Here is a 20,117-nt window from a genome sequence, read left to right on the forward strand (position 1 = left end):
TTAGAAATCTGCATCATGATGGTGAAATTTCGGTAAAGGTAAGACCGGTTAATTAAAGCCAATCACAAGAAAAACTGGTTATTTTTCTGTAAGCAATGCAGCAAGGTATTTGCACTACATGAGTCTCCATTGTGTCAGTCAAATTTAATGGTGACAGGTTCATTTTATAGGATATTAAACTGCTTGTAGTAAAGCAATCCTCAGCGCTGACTCAACGTTGCAGCCTAATACTATTGATAACTTTATATTAAAACCTCTGTGGGTCATAGAGCATTTCTGAGGGTTTCAACGTGACTCTAAACCTGGTTTAAAGAACAGACCTGACCTTTCCAGCTCCAACAGGTCCAATTACCGCCAGGAGCTGCTCCGTCTTCACTGTGAACGTCAGGTTGTGTAAAGTTGGAGAATCTAGCATCTGTAAGAAAAAGTGTTATGAGTGTAATGTTGCTATTAAGTCTGCAAGGTTCACTTGTATAGCAAAATCTTAAGTAAAGTGTGTGGTTCGCAGCTTAGAAATCTTACTTACACCCTCAAGGGGCCTAAGGATTGTTGTATGCGAGCAAAATAGAAATAGAAAGGAGACATGGCACCCACCTTATCCCAGTAGCAGATTAAATCCTGAATCTTCACCATACACTCCTTTTCTGCCACAGGGAGCCCCAGATGCTGAGGAGCAACTTCATCCAGCAGGAGGAAAGTCTTAGAAGAAGAATAACATTCAAAGTTTTCATTGATAGTAATCGACACACACTGGTTATAAATATGTCTTACTACTTACTTTAATCCTTCTGATACTGATGAGAGACTCAGAGACCTTCTCTATAGCGAAGGGAAAGAAGAGCGTGATGGTGAGCCTGACCGCCCCGTAGAGAGATACAGCCATGAACACTCTGCTAGCAGACAACGTGTTGCCGGACAGTACGTAGACGAGGACGGTGATGAAGATGATGATCTTGCTGCCCACGAAGAAAGACGCCATGTTCAGGCCGCGCAGGTACGAGCTTTGCATGATCTTTGAGATTTCCATTCTGTACAGTAACAGGAGAAGTCAGGAAATGTTGTTTAACGTATGTTATTATTCCCAATTCGGCAACTTTTTTTCATTAAATTTGATTTGATGCATCAGAAAAGCATGATCATACTCTGGTTGTTACTGTAGTTTGTAGATGGGATTAAAATAAAAATACCTAAGTAGGAATCGACCTACCTTCTGACCTCATCCACCAAAGCAGCAAAAGGCTTCTCCCACCCGTACATCTTTATAACTCGGATCCCAGAGATGACTTCATTCATTGTGCGTATTCTGTCATCTGTTAACACTGCAGTTTCTGCCCTATAAACAGCAGATACAAATCGCAGCACTGAACAACAGCATAGAGACAATTGTTTTCTACTTTTCATAAATCTAGTGAGTGACGACAAACCTGAGAGTAGAGAAAAAGCGCCCAAACATGGTCTGCACTGGCATCAGGATGCAGAAGACAGCCATTCCCGCAAGGCATGATGGGCCGATTGCATACATCAACAATAATATCACAGTCGCTGCTTGTAGAGGACCAAGCCATAAAAAGTGCAAATATAAGGTCACCTGTAGTTGAATGAAGAGAAAAAAATAATTGCCATGTGGTCTGTCTTATTGATAGACCAAGTCGCATGTTTCAGCTGAAACAACTTTCAGATAATTACCTCGTCAAATTTGTTGACATCGTTGGATAAGAGGTTCACAATTTGTCCTGTGGTCGTTTTGGCCAATGCTTTGCTGTTAAGAAAAAGAGCCTTTGCAGAACAAAGGTGTTAAATCAAACAAAAATATGACAGGTGACTAAATTTACCGTAAAATCTGGAATATTAGTCGCACCGGATTATAAAACGCAATCTGTTTTTGGGGGTAAAAAGGTTTTCTAGAGCTATTTATCAATAAAAACGTCTATACATGTTATTTCAACACTATTTCAATTTATTTTCATTTAAAAACATTCAAAAGACAAATTATCGGTGTGCTAGTTGAGCTACAGGATTATTGATTGTTGTGACGGTAGCGGCTGCACTGGCGATAATGGGAAGCTTTAGCTAGATTATAGCTCCATCGTCTGGGTAAAATACCGTAACACAATAAAAAACTCTTTGCATTATATACTAGTATAATGGTCGCACATGTATATAGGATGCAGCCCACTTTTTTAATGAAAAAGTGTCGGCCGATATTGGCTTAAAAATGAACTAGATATCCGCCAATATAATTAACCGATAAAATAATGGGCTGCTGCATACTTGATTAAATGCCCGACCTCGGCGCAATGTCCCCGGCGCGAAGAAGACCTGTGCGGCGCGGCGTGATGACGTCACATGTGTCTACCTGCAGCATGAGAGAGCTACTAGCCAAAATGTCCGTGGTGTGGAAGTGTCTGAAATAGATAGCAAAACTGCTATTTGCAATGACTGCTCAGCTTCGGTGATGCGAGGAGGAGCCAAGGCAAAGTCTTTCAACACTACAAACTTGATAAACCATCTCAAGACCCGTCACCCCGACCGTTGTAACAAATGTGATAAGAGTATCACCATTATACTGTACGCTAATTCCAATACAGAAGAGAGCTGATGATCTCTGCAATTAGGGGTGCGGGAAAAAATATCGGTAATCGGCTAAATGAGTTGTAAAATATCGGCATATCGGATATCGGCAAAAAATCCAATATCGTGCATCCCTATTATACATCAAAGTTTATGGTACATAGATGGTTAATAATGACTGACCTTCCTGTAGATCATGTGGCACATGGCAACACGAATCTTCATGCCCGCTCGCTGGACGTGGTAGAAGTAGAGATGATGAAGGACGGTCAAAGCGAGGGTGGTCAGGGAGATGCCCGCAGCGTACATGTAGGCCTCGTGGACTGCAGCTGTGTCGGTGGGGTCATAATTCTCAAAGTACTCAATAATTTTCCCAAGTAGCACTGGCTGAATGACTTTGATAACTTCCTGAAAAAAAATATAGATATAATGCAGATATGTGAGTATGTATAAAACAAAACTGTAATTCTTCAACCTGGGTCCTATTTTCATATTTAAAGGCGTGTCAATGCCTAGCAGGTTCAAACTGCCACAATAGATTGCTTTAGCTCCCTCTCACGACACAGCTGTAGTGGCTGCAATGTAATCCTTTGGGGCAATTACAGAAGAGCAAGTGAAGACCACTAAAAGATCTTGTTTTTGCAACTGACAGGCTCTGAATTTAATCCTAGTGTCTGACAACAAGATGGAAGGATTCCTACAGTATTTTAATGGAAAAGTAACTCGCAGTAAGGCGACTTATTGAAATAAGAGTTGTTAAAAAAAATGAATCAGAGAGTAGGATCCTTTCTGTCTTGTTGCGGACACTTCCAAAACCAATCTGAGCATGGCAGTGGAAAAACAAGCAATTTTTCTGATGTTAAAGCTGCTGTGAGGAACTTTCGGTTTGTGTTGATGTTGGTGACCCCCTTGGACGAAGCCACCTGCATCCTGTAAATGCTTAAGTGGTGGTTTGTAACAAAAAAATCCCAGCAGTTTCAGCCATTAAAAATAACTAATAGAAATAATCAATCTTGTTGCTGATGCTCTGGTTTGCTTTTGTAGCTCATATAGTGATATAGAGTCAGTAATCAGAGCTAATTTTGATAACCAGCGAAAAACTCCTCACAGGAGCTTTTACTTGCTCACCTGTAATTGCCCCAAAGGATTATGTTGCTGCCATTACAGTTATGTTGTAATCAACTGGGGCAACTCCAAAACAGTTGGACACTGAGACACTAACACATAAAAATAGGACCTGGGTCTCCTTTTATGCAGCATCACTGTACCTCTATAAAGATGTATACTCCAATGAGGGAGTATGACCTCCAAAAGCACTGAACAAGAGCTTTAGTAAGACTGGGTGCACGCAGGTCCTTTGTTGCCCGTTGAACCTCTCTGTTCCAGTACCTTTGATAAGTGAAAAGAAAAGCAGAGGTAATTACGCTATAGAACGCATAATAATGCACTGTTGCATTACTGAAGTCTTCTCAAAGGAAACCACAAGAAGCAGAATAATCCATGATTAAAATATCTCGCTTGTATGGAAATTAACTGAGTTAAGTATGCATCTAACACTACTACAGAATTTAGTGCGAGGCTGTCTGCATACACGTCTCTACATGATAGAGTATTTACTGAGGCGCTGTAGTCAATTATTTGTAGCACTGCATCATAATGACAAAATAATTAATGAGATTTTCTAATTTGGACTTTAGCGCTGGAATGAATTCTAATTGGATGTGATTAATAAGGAAACAGCTTTGCTTTGTTGCTCGCACTCGCTGCATCATCTTAACACAAGTGTTACATAACCGCAGCTGCAGTATCTAACTATTGGTAAGTGCCATCATCCATGATTGGCCTTAATAGGCCACGTCTTTTGGGGAGAGAAGCCGCCCTTGGATTTAGGAGGTAGTAACATTTTGTATACATCACACAGAGCTGTAAACTGCTCCAGTAGGCGACAACGGTTATAAATGAGTAAAGACAGAAGATGTTCCGATACCATTTTTTTCCTTCCCGATACTGATTCGATACCTAGACTTAGGTACTGGCCGATATTGAATATCCATCTGATACTAGCTTGATAAAATAGACATAATATTGGTGTGAAAACACTGATAGTTGACATCCTGCTAGCTTTTTCACTCTCTGCTAGTGCCAAACTGTTTTTGATCAGTTAATTTTTTTAGGGTTTTGCTCCGTGCACTGACTGGCATACTCACCAATAACCAATAACACATTTTAGGCAGTATCAGTGGCCAATACAGATGCTCGTATTGGTATCACAACAACTAGACGAAAGTCAGTCCAGCCATCAGAAGAGACTCCAACATTTGTCACCCCCGCATTACCTTATATCCTGTCCACTAAGTTACAAACAGTAGTGGGACACAGGTATATTATTGTCATGTTCCTGTTAAGAGTCACACTGAAGAAAGCTGACCTTTACACCAAACAAGAAAACCGAGCTTTCAACTCAATGGACTTCTATGAGCAAGAGCCCCTTGAGGATTAGTGTCTACTCATGCTTACGGTCTATAATTAGATGGCCTCACCTTTTAGTCAACTCTGACAAACTTGTCGGGGGGTGGTCTGTCCTCAATTTAGAAAATGTCCCAGCTGAGAGGTGCCAGGCCGTGGTGGGTACATTCTTGAGTAAGTGGTTGGTTACAACACAATTAGATTTTCTCCCAGTGAAGAAGGAGTTAAATTCAATATGAATGCTGCTTATTTTGCGACCATTGCTTACACGGTGTGAGTAGTAGACCTTAGCGTAACATAACTTTTACCAGTACCCTTCAGGGAGACTTCAACTGCAATGATTGTAAACTTTGAACGTGCATAGATGTCAAGCAGTGGATAAGTGGACACTTGTGCAAGGCAGAAAGTGACAAACAACATCTATTAACATCAGACCACCTTGTCGTAATAGGTAAAAGGTCACATGTTCTGTACGCTTGGCATGAACCATTGTCAACTGAAAATATTAATAGATGGATATTTCTGCCAGGTGCTGCTACCAGAAGCTGCTCTGTGTCCTGTTAAAACCCAGAAAATTGGCAAATGGCAGCTAGCAAGGCAGGGGGCAGGCGATCAAAGCTTAAGAGGTCTTAAGGGTGTTCCTTGTTCCCAACTCCAGTTGGCAGCAGTCTAATACCTGAAGGTTGAATTTTTGGAAAATACTAACCAGACCACTGCAGCATCTGAGATCTATAGAATCTAAACCTATTTACAGTATTATAGTCCTAAACTGTGAATCAGTCTTGACAATAATCAAAGGTAATGAACATAATTGATCAAAGTCTTACCATTGTAGCTCCTCCCCAAGTCTATCTGATGCATCCTCTGGGAGAACTTTGTACATGTCATCTTCCTCCAACTTCTTCTTGTAGCCGATTTTGAACAAGGGATTCAGCCAGCTAGTGACGAAGAAATAATTAGTGAAAATATTGGTGCATCTTCAAAAGGGGCCACTTTTAAGAAACTTTAAAAACTTAGTTTTAAGGTTTTAACCTGAAGATAGTGATGCACTGCACTGTACATTATGGAAGTATAATTCACCTGTATGAGTGTTGAACCTTCTTTTGATACCACAAGTACAACTGCCCAACCCTCAATATATTATTTTCCTACTGTAGTTAATCAGTACTTCATTGTTCATTACCTTATTTATGTATTTTACTTCAGTACTTTGTCTTTGTAAGAAAAGTGCCATACAAATAAAGTTATCATAGTTTCATATCAATAAAAATGTGAATACTTTAAGTGTATTTTTTCCACCACTCCCAGCTGAATAACTGTACAATACGTCGCCTGTTGTGATTTAAGATAATATAATTAAACTCACACCAAAGAGCCTGAGCTTTCACCTTCATTTTACAACAAAGTTTTTCTATATTTATGCACGGACGATGCTAGACTACCTGCTATCACAGCCTGTCCTGAGTGGCCACAAACTGTCACACAGGAGAGCTCTGAGTTCAATTAATGTCAAACACGGCTGTCACTTCGAGCCGGTTTTTCTTACCAGAAGAAAATCTTGGAAAAGAGATTAGCTGAAGCCGACGGATTATCCTTCCCCTCCTTCCGCAGAGGCTCCATGCCCCCCAAACAGTGAAAGCAACCTGAAGACTTTCCCTGCAGGCTGTGTGTCAGAGGGAAGTCGATAAAGACTCAGAGGAGGAGACACTGAGAGAGAAGCTGCTGTAAACTCCAACGTCTGTCAATATTACACTATCCGACATGCACGAGTGGATTACTACACGAGACGCACAGCCGGTTTAGTCGTCAGGTGAGCGGGGCGCTGCTTAACCCCGCCCACTACCCGGTGATTGGCTGACAGAGATCTCCATCACTTTCTACTTTGTGTCATGAACTTTAATCCTTCGCACCCGAACAATTAACAATTGCACACACTGTAATCCCCATTTATTGCGGGGAATTAATCAGATCTTACCAGCAATAATGAGAAATACGTCACTGTCATATCAAGTAATGTGACAGAAAGACATAAAGATACACATATTTAAGTACCAGAATTAAAAATAATAGACCCTTGTAATATTTAATACATGATTTTTTTATTTTTAATCACCTGTCATTTTTAATTCATTCATTAAAATGTTACTGGGCAAGGGAAATTTATATTTTATTCTTGAAATGATGAAATGTCATAGTTGTTTTTAATCTGTTGAGTACTCTCTAAAAAAAAAGTGGACATAATTTGCCAGTCTAGTAATCTAGACGAACGTGCCAATAAAAGCATATAAACATTAAGCTTTACATGATATTTCTTGTATTTTTTCCTCCTTGATTATTGAGATATGGAACCATTTAATTCTGTGATAACAGTACTAACTCGTGGCCACACTGAGTCAACTGTCACCTGAGATGTGGAAATATGTTAATTATCAACAGAATGAAATCACATTGCAAAATGTTATACATTTCTCTTCTTGTCCTTGTTTTTCTTCTCGGCCTGCATAATTAACCTGCCTTTAGTTTTATATCAAAAAAGGTATGGCAGGTTTGAGACGTCACATCCCGTTAATGGACGGGGTGACGCTATGCAGATCATTATGTGTGACCTATGGCAACCACTCGGCAATGCTGTAACCATCATCGCTATTTTTAAACTCAATACTGACTACTAACGTTAACGTTACTACTAATTACTACATTTCAAGCTTGCTAAGTTTCAGCAAGTTGCCACTAAACGGCAGAGACATGTTTTGTTTTCACAACAGAGGGGGCGGTTGTAAATGTGCATTGTGGGCGGGGCTTATGAAGATTTGGGAATTTTTAATAAGGGAGAAGGAGGAGATTTTTACAAGATAATTAAACTTATTTTGCAGAAAAAACATAACAGACACAATTTATTATTTCAAGCAGAGCATTTTATATGTGTTTAAACATGACTGGAGCTGGTCTTTTATTATAGATAAGGTAATTGTAAATATTTGATGTTCTTTGTTCTTAAAAATTACATCATCATACTCCCATGGTATGCCGCCCTTATACATTATGTTAAAAAAATAACAAATAAACATCATGATACATTGTTCTTATCTGTTTATTTGCATCCACCTATTTTGTAATAAAACACAAAAAAAAAAAAAAAAGAGTCAACACATTTGCAACCTTTCAAACATGTTTTTAGATTCAGTAATGTTTTCACTAGATCTTCACTTGACGTGATTTAGTTTAGATGCCATCCTTTCTTATAAACGTAACTTTTTTTCCTTCTATCTTTAATAAAAACTCTTCATATTCTCTGAGAACAGTAAAAAAAAAACACTAAAAACAACATCCACGTTCACATATGAGCTGGCAATCATTAGTCTTTTGCTAAATATTTTGCACAGAAATAGATGAACCAGTAGCTGGACTTTGTCACATAGTTTCTGTTTTTAGGATTATTGATTACTCGTCTTTATGTTAATATGAAACTCGGCCTAATTATGAGACCGAAACGTGAAGCATTTCAGATGCTGCTTTTCTTAATTTAATGACTAACCGGCAGCTTATGCTCCTTTTTCTTCTTACCTTGAGACACATGTGTCCGTCACCACTAGAGACGCAGGCTGGAGGTCCTGTCTGTAAATCATCTCAGTGAAACATATGTCCACAGTGTAATTTAACTGCCTGGAGCGATTTTATTTCTTCTCTTTTTCTGGAATCTGCTAAAAGATTAGAAAGATACGTATCTTAAATCTCCAAATGTCAGGCCGTCAGATTCTGGCTTTCCTCAGCGGCCTGGCCGGGCTGGGAGCCACCATCGCTGCCACGGTATCCAATGAATGGAGGGCCACGAGCCGGGCATCCTCGGTCATCACAGCGACCTGGGTGCTGCAGGGTCTGTGGAACAACTGTGCGGGAAATGCAATCGGAGCTGTTCACTGCAGACCTCATCACACTATTCTCCAGTTGGAAGGTAAGCAAAGTTTCAAGAGTCAGAGTTTCAAGGCAACCACATTCAGGATTGTTGTGTTGCGATTGAATAACGCATTTGTGTCTGACAACAACTTCCACGATGTAATGAGCGGAAATTATGTTGGAAATAAATTTAATGTGTGAACACAGCCTACAAACTAACTTACGGCAAGGTATGATATGTATATTGTGGAGGTACTCCACGCTCAGCATGACCAAAACATTCTTAACTAACTTAAAACAAATGCATTACCTTTCAAAAGCATGTATCTGTGATTCAACAAAAAACACTTCACTACCAGGACCAGTAAAAAAAATTTGCAAACAAAATTTTGTGCAAAAATTTTAAGTACTCAATGTTTCCTGTAGCACAAACACTTTGTGTTTAATTGATAAAGCAGTCTGAAAATGCTAAAGCAAGTTTCAAGGAAGTAAAATGTTATGAAACATGTAGGTCTTTTTCAGAAGCTTGAAGTGTATCCTTACCTGGATAAAAATGACTGGTTTCTTTACCTTGTGGAGTCTTAGTTTAGATCAGATATCAGACATTTGGTTTATGGAGTTTTTTCCCCAACATTTTGGCCAAATTACATTTTACCAATATTATTTTTTGCTGTTGAGATCTGACAAATGACTTACACTGGCAAATGTTTGTTTCATATTATGAACAAAATTCGATCAAAAATAACGATCACTTCAGGTTGAAAATATAACAAAGGAATAATTACCTCCAGATTAAGACTCACGTGTTACATTTGGCAAATGTGTAATCATTTGTTGGAAATGTCAAACTGAGAGTGTTTGAGTTACAGAAGTTCTGCAGGGGGGCGGGGAAGTAATCAAAGAATTGTTGTAGACAGTAATGGGAAGAAATAACAGTGAGATGCGTTCAATTCCAATCATCTTAATGAACTCTTTTCCACCCCTATGTTATGTGCTGTTTTTGTTTTTTTCTCTCTTATTGTCTAAAATTTGATATTATTTATTATGCAATATTTTTTAGTGCTGTTTTCATAATGTGTTGATTATTTTTATCGCTAGGGTTCTAATTATGTTTGTTAATACCTTGATTTTGGGTGTTTTTCAATATGTTAAACATACTTCAAATCATTTGCTTTAGTTTTGTTGAATACATTCTCTGTAATTGCACCTTATTCAGAAACAAGTTGTCATATGTTTATGTTTGTTTAAAAAAAAACTATTGCTTTAAGTGCTTTAAGAGTCTCAGCTCCATCTGATGGCGGCAGCAGTGTGATACAGTCGAAATACTGCATGTGCAGCCACCAGATGGGGCTCTAATTCACACTATAAACGCTTTATGAACTACCTGTTGAGGTGTAATTCTCTCCATGTTTCACTTTGTCTTTTAATTAATCCCAAGTGTATTTTTTAAGTACAATTTTCTAACCTAATTAACCTGTTACTAGGTTACCTTATTCCTCTGTTCTGCAATGTAACTGACATTTAGTTTCTCTTTTCTTGCCGACACGTCAGAGTTAGTGACATGCTGTTAATGAGTGATTTAAATCCTGCTATTTTTGGTCGCCGGGGAAGTTCAAGCACTCTTGTTGTGTATTAATCATGCGTGGGAGTTTAAGGTGAGAGGTAGAACGTGACACATCGCTGTACTGTCATGTCTTAAATATCTGCTCTATATCTGTTTTCTTACCTCATATATAAATGAAACGACGTGAAATAACCAGAAATGTTTACAGACGTTATGTTCGATAAAATAAATGCAACTTTTAGTTGTATTAATGTTAAGGCTTTCTAAATGGTGCAGGCGCCTTACATGTTCCATTTTGCACAATTTGCGGCCATTAACTGATTAAACAAAGCCTTCCAATTTACCTTTGGTTCTTAAAGCCACATACATGTGAAGTCCTGTGTGAAGAACTGTTAGTTTAACCTACCCTGGAGTATGAAACGTTAGGCGACTGACACCATTAACTTTCAACAGGTTTATTCATTGATAATGCCTTTTGTTGCAAAAACCTTTGCTTTTGACTCGATTCTTTTTCCTTTATTGGGATATCATTTTACTTTTCACCAAATCATTTGAGTGTTGGACACTTGCTTTAATTTTAAACGTCATTACTGATGTAACACGTCTCTTTCAGTCCCCATCCTCTCCGACTTTGAGTCACAGTGACGTGTACCGTGTGAGGGGGTGGAAGACACTATGATCGTACATTGGCCACTTGTTGATGTTTAAGGTCAAACTCCTCCCTGCTGCATATAAGAATCCACAAAACATTAACAATCAATCACAGCCTATCCATTGAACTGAGTCTAGCTACATTTTCAACAAGCTTAACTAACCAGGGAACCGTTCAGGAAAAGGTCTCACCAACTTATTTAGTCATCACACAGCAGTGTGGGGGAGTCCTCTCTGCAGCATGTTTCAGGAGATCTTGGCGTTTATTTTAAGTACCTCCGGGTGGGTGCTCGTTTCTTCCACCTTGCCGACAGACTACTGGAAGGTGTCTTCACTTGATGGAACGGTCATCACCACAGCTACCTACTGGTCCAACCTTTGGAAGACCTGTGTCACTGATTCAACTGGAGTCTCCAACTGCAAAGACTTTGCCTCAATGCTGGCACTGGATGGTCAGCTCTTTTCCCCTTCTTGGCTCCTTGTTTCTCGACCTTTTGAACAGTTTTTGTCAATTAACTTATTTTGTGTTGTTTGCTGCTAAGGTAAAGAGCACATGTTAATGCCTTAAAATGTTGTATTTTTCCTTTGAGCCAATGTCAGTGCTTAAAGGTTCTTAAACCTTGTATAATTCTTAACTCTCTGCTCCTTCTCTCTCTTAATTTTGCTAGAAAGTTCAAGGTAAATCTCACAACTACTCAGGACTCATAGACATCCTATAGCGTGATGCAAGCCTTCAAGCAACGACCTCTGAGTACTGTCAATGTTTAGCCTTTGTTCTCATAGCTTGAAAGGTATATAAAGGTGATTCACTGAGACCCTCAGGCGTTTCCCTCCACGGCTCACTCGTTTCAGGGGTTGACTTCCTCGGTTAATATTTGCCCCCAAATCACATTTGAATGTGAAGTTTCATACCAATATGGTCTTCACATGACCGCTAAGTGCCTGGAAACAATTAGGTTAACACCTGTCAAATTGGTTTTCTTGCCTTTTGTGTAAATTGGTCGCAAGGTCAATAACTCATTGACCTTGCGGTATGCAGAGGTGAGGGTACAGGGACTGCAAAGAAGCACAGAATGGGGCCTCTGATCATCGCAGTCCTTTGAGTGCACACAAGTTGACTTCAATTTTATGTTTGCAGGATACATCCAAGCATGCAGGGGACTGATGATTTCAGCCGTCTGTCTTGGGTTTTTTGGCTCGATATTTTCGCTTGTTGGAATGAAATGCACCAAAATTGGAGGAACCGACAAAAACAAAGCCCGCATCGCCTGCTTCGCTGGTGTGAACTTTATTCTGAGCGGTAAGTACAGCAGATTTTTACGTTTGAAAGAATGAGTGGGATTTAATAACGTTCCCCATTTCTTGTTCTTCTCAGGCCTGTGCTCACTGTCAGCGTGCTCCCTCTACGCACACAGGATAACGTCAGAATTTTTCGACCCCATGTTCGTGGCCCAAAAGTAAGAACCGTGGTACACTTCAGTATTTTAATGTAACTCCGCCGATTAAGACAAATATGTTCTCTGTAGGTATGAGCTGGGAGCTGCTCTTTTTATCGGCTGGGCAGGTTCCATCCTCTGTATCCTCGGAGGCAGCTTGTTCTGCTTTTCCATCACAGATTCTTTCACCAAAAGGTTTGTATGAGTAACACATACTATGTTTACATTATACGTAAGATACATGTTGTAAATAGGCCAACCTAATGTATGAATCAATTTTGTGAGTCACGTCAGTGTTTGATTTGTGGAGTTGAATCTGTTTTCTGTCTCTTTACAGCCACAGTCAGGCAAACTATATCTACAAAGGTGCTGCCTCACATTCTCATATCTCCTCCTACCCGAGAGGGCAGGCAAAGTCTATAAACCAGAGGCCGCCTCCAGACTACAGCAGCTCCTCCAGGACGCAGCACTTTGATAAGAATGTATATGTGTGAGGGATGTGAATATAAAACACTTTTAGTTGTTGCCACTCTTGAGTCTTAAAAGATATACTCTATATTAAAGGATAAAACATACAGCACAACATATGAAACATTCAGCACAACAGCATCAGAGTTGGCTGATATTTTCTTGTGGCTCAGCAAGAACTAAGATTAAATTATTTACATGTATTTGAGATACGATTTTAAAGTTGTATGATACGGTTTACACTGTGATATTGGGGAATTTCTAATAACAGTACAGCAGAACACTTCTGCACTGGGCAGTTTTGCATATTATTGAGCACTGAATGTTAAGGATTATATACAGTATGTGTTAAACTGCAAAATCAAGAACATTCAGTTCAAAATAGGTCTTTCTAATCTAATTTTGGCATCATTTTCTATCTTTTGTTTTATGTCAGCATAAAATATTTTGTAAGATATTTTCTTTTTTTAGTTAAATTTTTAACTTCATGTAACCTGCACATGCTGTAAATCGGTAATGACAATGTTTAAAACGGTGCCAAACATAGATTCTGTTGTACATGGTATAACCATTAACTCATTTGTAACAAGAAAACTTGAAGATGGTTCAAACAGGACATCTTGTCATTGTCTTTGAAAGTAGTTGAATTTGCGAAGGATCAGTTTTTGAAAAGTAAATAAAAAGAAATAAAACAGACAAAACTAAATTGAGTTTCAGCAGACTATTTTGTGTTTTGGTTGTTGTCTCAACAGATTATTTCCTATCTGCTCTTCAGGGATTAAGACAGGACTGAAGAGGGCAGCAGTTTTTGTCATGCTCTCTTAGGAGAGTCAACCATTTCACTCTATTTGTACTTAATCCGTATCATATGTTACATGCATAACATTTTAATGCAGCCACAAGCCTGGGCTTTTTACTGTAAATACATGTGATGCTACACACTAGTGGAGACAAAAGGGTTGTAAACCTAATAAATAGTGAGAGGTGGTATCATCTCAAGTAAGAGGCACACTCCAGAGAGTTTACAGTAAACACCAACTGTTGTGAGTTGTGTAATGCCCAAAGCACCTGTCAGCATTTAACCCGGGGTTGTTTGGTGATCAGCAGTGTCAATCACTGCTTCTCAATGACATCATTATGTTTTTTCATCAAGAGATCAGCTGTTTGCAACATGTTATCTCTAGCGGGAAGTTTTCTACAGACCCTGCGAATATTGAGGCGGTGGCCAAGTGGCAGAGATGTCCTCCTTTTGGGGGGTTTAACCAACTATTACAGGCACTTTCAAGAGGGTTTGCCAAGCCAACAGGCCCCATGCATAAGTCGGTGGCGTAATCAAAGGCACTAGGTCAAGGAGAGGGTCAGGAAAGGTCTAGCACTGACGACACAGCTGAACAAGGTTCAATGTCTTTAAGGCTTTAAGGTCTCACTCCAGCCAGGATCTCCTGCCCATTGAAGGATACATAGCCAACTAAAGTTCCATGAAGCTGGAACTTCTGGTAATCAAGTGGGCAATGGCAAGTGGGCAACCAACCTGAACTCGATGGTGCCGGTATCTCAGTCCCTGGTATCTGTCCTTTCGTGCCAATCTCTTTCTGAGACTTACTTCCTTTAGGAGTCTAGTCCGCTCCTTAAGGATGTGTTGGTGTTTTTGTGGTGGCAGGTGTGGCCTACCAAAGAAGAAAAATGATCAGCTTTCACACTCTGCGCCTATCAGGACGACTAATGGAAAGGGTGATCTGCTATACCACCAGGGTTTTGTCCAAATTGGGGCGAGGGGGAATATCCATCTAGTCTTGTCCACAGTCCTTAAACAGAAGGCACTAAACACAGCTCCACCAAGAACACAGCCACCAGGTCTTTGAACAGATCTTTGCCATAGATTCCACAGAGTTTGAGCCCACCTGGACCCTGCACTTTCTTAAATTTCAGACTGCAGATCAGCAGGCTTCTTCCAGGGTCCAGAGCCCAGGTCTTGCTGATGGAATGCCCCATTCATTCAAGTCAACACAGGAGCTTCGAAAGGTCCTTAATTCATGAGCCCTGTTGCTTGTACAAGGAAGCAAAGTCTAACAAATATCACCCCTCAGGCAACTGTCAGTGTGAACGTGAACCATTCAATCAAATACCCACACTACCAGCATCATGACACCAGGACTGGGCCTCCTGTCTCCCCTTCAGGGCACAGGTTAGGAACTTGTACCAGGGGAAGTACAGGACTGGGTGGTCAGGCACGAGGCCAGACTAAAGGAGGTTTTCCATGAGTGGGTGATTGCTGCTGCTGGCTGCAGGAATGAGGGCCTTCAGCAGGTCCACAATGCATCTCTGTATGAGAGGCAGTTGGTTTACCCGTGGGACTGTAGGAGAACCTTATGATCCAGAGAGTTTGGTAGTCTACCAGGTACTGAGAGCTCCTCTTCGTAAAGGTGCAGAAGATGAGTCACAACTTGTTGAAGGCCCAAGTCAGACAAGGGTCCTCCGGTCATCCTCCCATTACGACTTCTCCCAGTTATAGTACCTTATTATGATTATTCCAGTGTCTCTCGTCAAGTGTTTTCAAGCTTGTGTGACCTCTTTAAGTCCCTAACTTGTTAAGTTCCCAAAGAATTTTCTTGTGGTGGAATCCCCTTGGTGGTGTTGTCGACAATACTATAAATCAACCACAGTTCCAGCCCCTGAAAAGGTAGTTGGAGGTGGCGTTTACCTGAAAAGGTAACTAGAGGTGGTGTCAATTATCTCAAGTGGGCGGCACAGTGCAGAAAGTTTACAGTAAACATTTCAGACAAGCGCACAAAGCCCTCATCAACTTCGCAGGCACATGGCACAGACACACGGTCATCCTGTCTTGAAACAACTCAGCTGCCTCTTTGCCACTGTATTTTGTGCTTTGATGCAGTTTCGTGGACCCTTATTGGTTTAATTAAGTGATTTGCAATATGAGAAAACGTCTGATCCAAATATTTGGCTTTTTGATTTCATCACTGGGATGGCTGTTTGTGCTATGTACCATGGCCATGGATTTTTGGAGGATCGCACAAATAGGTGGACAAGGAGGCTCCTTTATCATCAAAGTGGCCTGGTACTGGTCCAACCTGTGGAAGGATTGTTTCACTGATTCCACAGCTGTGACCAACTGTAGAGACTTCCCTGTGCTCTGGAGTGTCACCGATAAGTCTTGATGGTTCTAGTACTGTTAGAATTTCACTCTGAATGAATAAGAAATGCAGTCCTGTAGTTCCAGGTCGAGACTATGTGACTTTTGAAAGAAGAAATAAATTTATCTTTGTGTTAGGAACGAAAAGTTTGAACTTGAAAGCAATACAATTTTCCATTATCCTAGTATTGCCACCTGCTGACCCAGCGTTCCCTGTTAGAGAAAAGGTCATGTAGACTAACTTTGATGTGAGAGTTAACACAGGACAGGTATTGATTCAACTTTAGGGTTATTTTTGATTATTCAACTTCTAACAAAATTATTATACGATAGCACAAGTCCCATTTGATACATTTTTAAACATTTAACAATCTACCATTAGATAACATGACTTGGTCTGACTCTGTACCAAGGAATCCATAACATATTCTGAACACAACTGATAAATACTGACATGGACTGGCTTGAACATATCAATTTTCTTTAAATGTAAAAGGTACTTTAATTCACATTTAAGAGGAAATGTTCCCTTTAACCCTCAATATTATTGCTTTGGGTAATTTGAAATGCATCTGAAGGTTTTCCACTCTGAATGAACAGAAAAATGTGAACATATGAACCTTTTTGTGAACTCTTTCTTTCCGATTCTCACAGTTTACGTCCAAGCTGTGCGAGGATTGCTAATGTGCGGGTTAACTCTCGGATTCTTTGCTGTAGTACTTTGCTTTCTTGGGATGGAGTGCACTTTCATTGGTGGAGATGATAAAACCAAGGACAAAATGCTCTTTGCAGGAGCGGTGTTTCACGTTGCTGGAAGTAAGTGCAAAAACACAAACTCCTTTTGTCTCTGTAAATGACAGGAATGTTTTGCCCTCATTTATTCTTAGTATCAACGAAACTTCTGTACACAGGTGTGTCAGACATTACTGCCTACTGCTTATACATCAACAGGATTGCCAGAACAACCTTTGCTGCCAATCTAGGGCCAGGAGTCTTACGGTACATTTCATTTACAATTAATTCCACAGTGAATCTTGTGTATTTTATATGTATAATGTGACTTCTTTTTATAATTGTAACTAATTCCAGGTATGACCTAGGACCTCCCATATTTCTAGGACTGGTTGGTTGCTTTCTCATCATTTTAGGGGCTGTGTTTTACGCTGTGACGGTCATCAGAGTAATCTGCCCTAAAAGGTATTTGATTTCATCCAGCTACCTCCTTTTTCTTGTGACTGCTAAGTTCATACTCCAACACTGAACCAATTTTTTGTTTTGGTCTTACAGTACAGTGGTATATGCCTATGGAGGGGGCACATACATGGACCCTCGCTCCAGAGGAAGAACCCTGTATACTGGATACTACAGACCTTCCAGGCAGTATGGATCTTACATGGGCTCAGGACGAACCAGCAGCTCCAAGATCTCAAAGCTCTCTCAGACAACACCGACGAGAGGCTCAGAAAGAGATGCATTTGTGTAGTAACTCAAAGCTCTTTTATGAGGCATATCTCATATTGTAGATAGGAAGAAAACATTCTCTGCCTTTAGTGCACCATGTACACTCGTAATTTTTTGTGTAATATACTGTGTATGAAGTGTGTTTGCTTGTGTATACTCAACCTTTTTTATCTTTGTTGTCATTTAATGAATGCCACTGGAATATCTATGAATTGATGTAAATAATAAAACCTTTGTACCAATAATGGGTTTTTTTGTCTCTACAAATCCTATTATTCATGACAGTCCTTTTTTTATTGCAGTATACCCTTAATTCAAACCTTTTTCACAAATGTAAGTGTATTATTCTTCTGTTATTATCATCAGTGCATAACAAAATAACAGAGAAAGACATAGTACTAAAGAATCGTCATCTAGTTAAAGTCCTGTTAGTTTTAATACATTTAGTCTCGTAGAATTATTTGACTTTAACAGAAATGATAAGTGGGTAAAAAAAATGTACTGTGTTAAACATTGCTGCGAGGGGAATAGTTGGCCTGACTTTCACAGTAAGTCAGGCCAACTATATCTACAAAGTTGCTGCCTCACATTTCTATATTTCTTTTTACCCAAGAGGGCAGGCAAAGCCTATAAACCAAAGGTCGCCTTCAGACTACAGCAGCTCCTCCAGGATGCAGCACTTCAACAATGAATCATATGTGCGTGTTATGTGAATAAAACACTATGCCGCAGTCATTGGTAAATCCTGAAATATAATTACTGTATATCAAGTTTAAAACATACAGGAGAGAAGCACAGTGCATCATTCTCATTATTAACTGCATCAATCTAGTGCACAGGCTAAGTGTACGCAGGCATGCAGGGGGACAAACCAAAGGGGGAGGGAGAGAGGAAGCTAAGATACAAAGTGTATTCGAAAAAATCAGCTACCCAACCTTAAATCTTTTTTTCTTTCTCACCCTCATTAATTGACAAACCAAAACACTACTACTTATAAAACCTTAAAAGTTCAAATAAAATCACAATCATAAAGTAATAAAAACATTAAATAAAATGAGTGCACTAAAAAGTCCTACCTCATTTTACAATGACTGCTCAACAAGATGGTCCAAAGTGAAGGCTGTGATGTTTGAAGGGTTAAGATGCAGTGCTGGCAACTTGGATGGAGACGCTGGCAGTCGATAATTATGTTGATATTGATGACAGCAGATGAGATGGAAAACAATAAGCTCTACAATGAACCAGCCAACACACAAACACAAAAGTTATTTTTCTTGTAAACACAGATGAGATGGAAAACAATAAGCTCTACAATGAACCAGCCAACACACAAACACAAAAGTTATTTTTCTTGTAAACATAATAGCCTGCTTAATAAGACATATGTAAACATAATATTTAACTCTTAATAAACCTAAAGTTACATGAATTCAACACACACATCTAAAAATCTAAATATGTTTATAGGCTTAGCAGTTGCTAGCAGGGCTACATTATTACCACTTACACTGGTATTAGCAGCATACAACATTATGCTAACACAACATGTGACACCTAGCTGGCCTGAAAGTTAAATGGTTATCAATCGTATCACACACACAGTTCCCTTTTCCCATTAACACTGCATATGACTCAAAACCCCCTTAGGAGTATCCCGGCCAGTTTTGATACAAGTGCAGGGCCTATCTTTGCCTAATGATGTAAGCTAAAGTAACAGTTATTAGCTACAGCCACTCACCTGGACAACAAACGCTCCGTAGTTGTAGTCCTGTATAGGCGAAGTCGCGGCTCCTCAAATGGACATGTTGTTCGGTGTTTCACTTCAACTCAACAAGTCGACAAAAAGATTATCCACAAAAGGTAATTACCTAGCGATTTGTGCGCACACTAATACAGGAAAAGATTGTTTACAAAAAGAAAGGTGCCACTCCTACTATTTTTTTGCGCGCAAAACCGAGCGTAAAAACGAGCATTCTCTTTAAAGGGACAGTAACATCATGCTAGATTAGGGTTAATCCACCCTGCTATGTGAAGGGGTTTTTTTTCAGTCGATAAACGCCATTACTTACCCCCATGACCGAAGGCAATAGACACCTCTATTCATACCATGAAGGCAAATGAATATACTGATGTACTGTATATTGGACCCCTTCTGCACATGTAGCTCAATGGTCATCCTCACTTGAGTTTAGCATCACTAATAACACTTTTATCAAGTAAGGCCATCTAGATACAACTTTTTAGCTCTGATCTTCATTAAGCTACTGTCAGCTCCAAGTTAGATTAATGTGCCCTGTTGGATTTTTACATTCACCAGAAGCAACAATGTTCAAGTTTCCAGACTTTGTTTTTGTTAACTTCCTCAGACAGAGTGGTTTCTGCTTTGGAGGCAAACTAAAAGCCAAAGAGTTTGTGTGCATATTTCTGCCTGCATGCTCAATAGTTGTTTCATAAC

At 39.7% G+C, this 20,117-nt stretch overlaps 3 protein-coding genes across 3 annotated transcripts in view; 2 read left to right on the forward strand and 1 right to left on the reverse strand.

The window, feature by feature from the left end:
* The window catches only part of LOC138592213 (ATP-binding cassette sub-family C member 4-like), a 39,864-nt gene extending 33,207 nt beyond the window's left edge, over nt 1–6,657 (reverse strand). Inside the window, exons 1-10 of the mRNA XM_069662915.1 lie at nt 6,584–6,657; nt 5,865–5,975; nt 3,840–3,960; nt 2,755–2,979; nt 1,687–1,776; nt 1,425–1,588; nt 1,208–1,333; nt 779–1,028; nt 595–699; nt 326–415 (exon numbers count right to left, since the gene is read on the reverse strand). Coding sequence (XP_069519016.1) covers nt 326–415; nt 595–699; nt 779–1,028; nt 1,208–1,333; nt 1,425–1,588; nt 1,687–1,776; nt 2,755–2,979; nt 3,840–3,960; nt 5,865–5,975; nt 6,584–6,657 — 1,356 coding nt within the window. The remainder of the gene's footprint in view (nt 1–325; nt 416–594; nt 700–778; nt 1,029–1,207; nt 1,334–1,424; nt 1,589–1,686; nt 1,777–2,754; nt 2,980–3,839; nt 3,961–5,864; nt 5,976–6,583) is intronic.
* A 2,118-nt stretch (nt 6,658–8,775) lies between these two features.
* Nucleotides 8,776–13,076, forward strand: LOC138592240 (claudin-10-like). Its single transcript, XM_069662964.1, has 5 exons — nt 8,776–8,989; nt 12,285–12,446; nt 12,522–12,603; nt 12,673–12,777; nt 12,920–13,076. Exons 1-5 carry the CDS (start codon nt 8,776–8,778, stop codon nt 13,074–13,076), a joined length of 720 nt encoding a protein of 239 aa, XP_069519065.1.
* Nucleotides 13,077–15,886: 2,810 nt separating this feature from the next.
* LOC138592241 (claudin-10-like) lies at nt 15,887–17,907 on the forward strand. The gene is given in 5 exon segments (XM_069662965.1): nt 15,887–16,239; nt 16,856–17,017; nt 17,113–17,200; nt 17,291–17,398; nt 17,489–17,907. Coding segments are annotated over 5 exon segments (810 nt in total). The 5' UTR covers nt 15,887–15,983; the 3' UTR covers nt 17,685–17,907.
* Nucleotides 17,908–20,117: the final 2,210 nt, after the last annotated feature.

This window comes from Semicossyphus pulcher, unplaced genomic scaffold, assembly GCF_022749685.1.
Source record: "Semicossyphus pulcher isolate SPU_LCO1_2020_fin unplaced genomic scaffold, fSemPul1.0.p SCAF_15, whole genome shotgun sequence".
NCBI lineage: Eukaryota > Metazoa > Chordata > Actinopteri > Labriformes > Labridae > Semicossyphus > Semicossyphus pulcher.

Bases quoted from the DNA above. Each gene is read 5' to 3' on its own strand.
- LOC138592240 (XM_069662964.1), top strand. From the start codon at position 8,776: ATGTCAGGCCGTCAGATTCTGGCTTTCCTCAGCGGCCTGGCCGGGCTG. The intron at 8,990-12,284 runs GTAAGCAAAGTT...TTATGTTTGCAG, and splicing joins CACTATTCTCCAGTTGGAAG to GATACATCCAAGCATGCAGG. The intron at 12,447-12,521 runs GTAAGTACAGCA...TGTTCTTCTCAG, and splicing joins TGTGAACTTTATTCTGAGCG to GCCTGTGCTCACTGTCAGCG.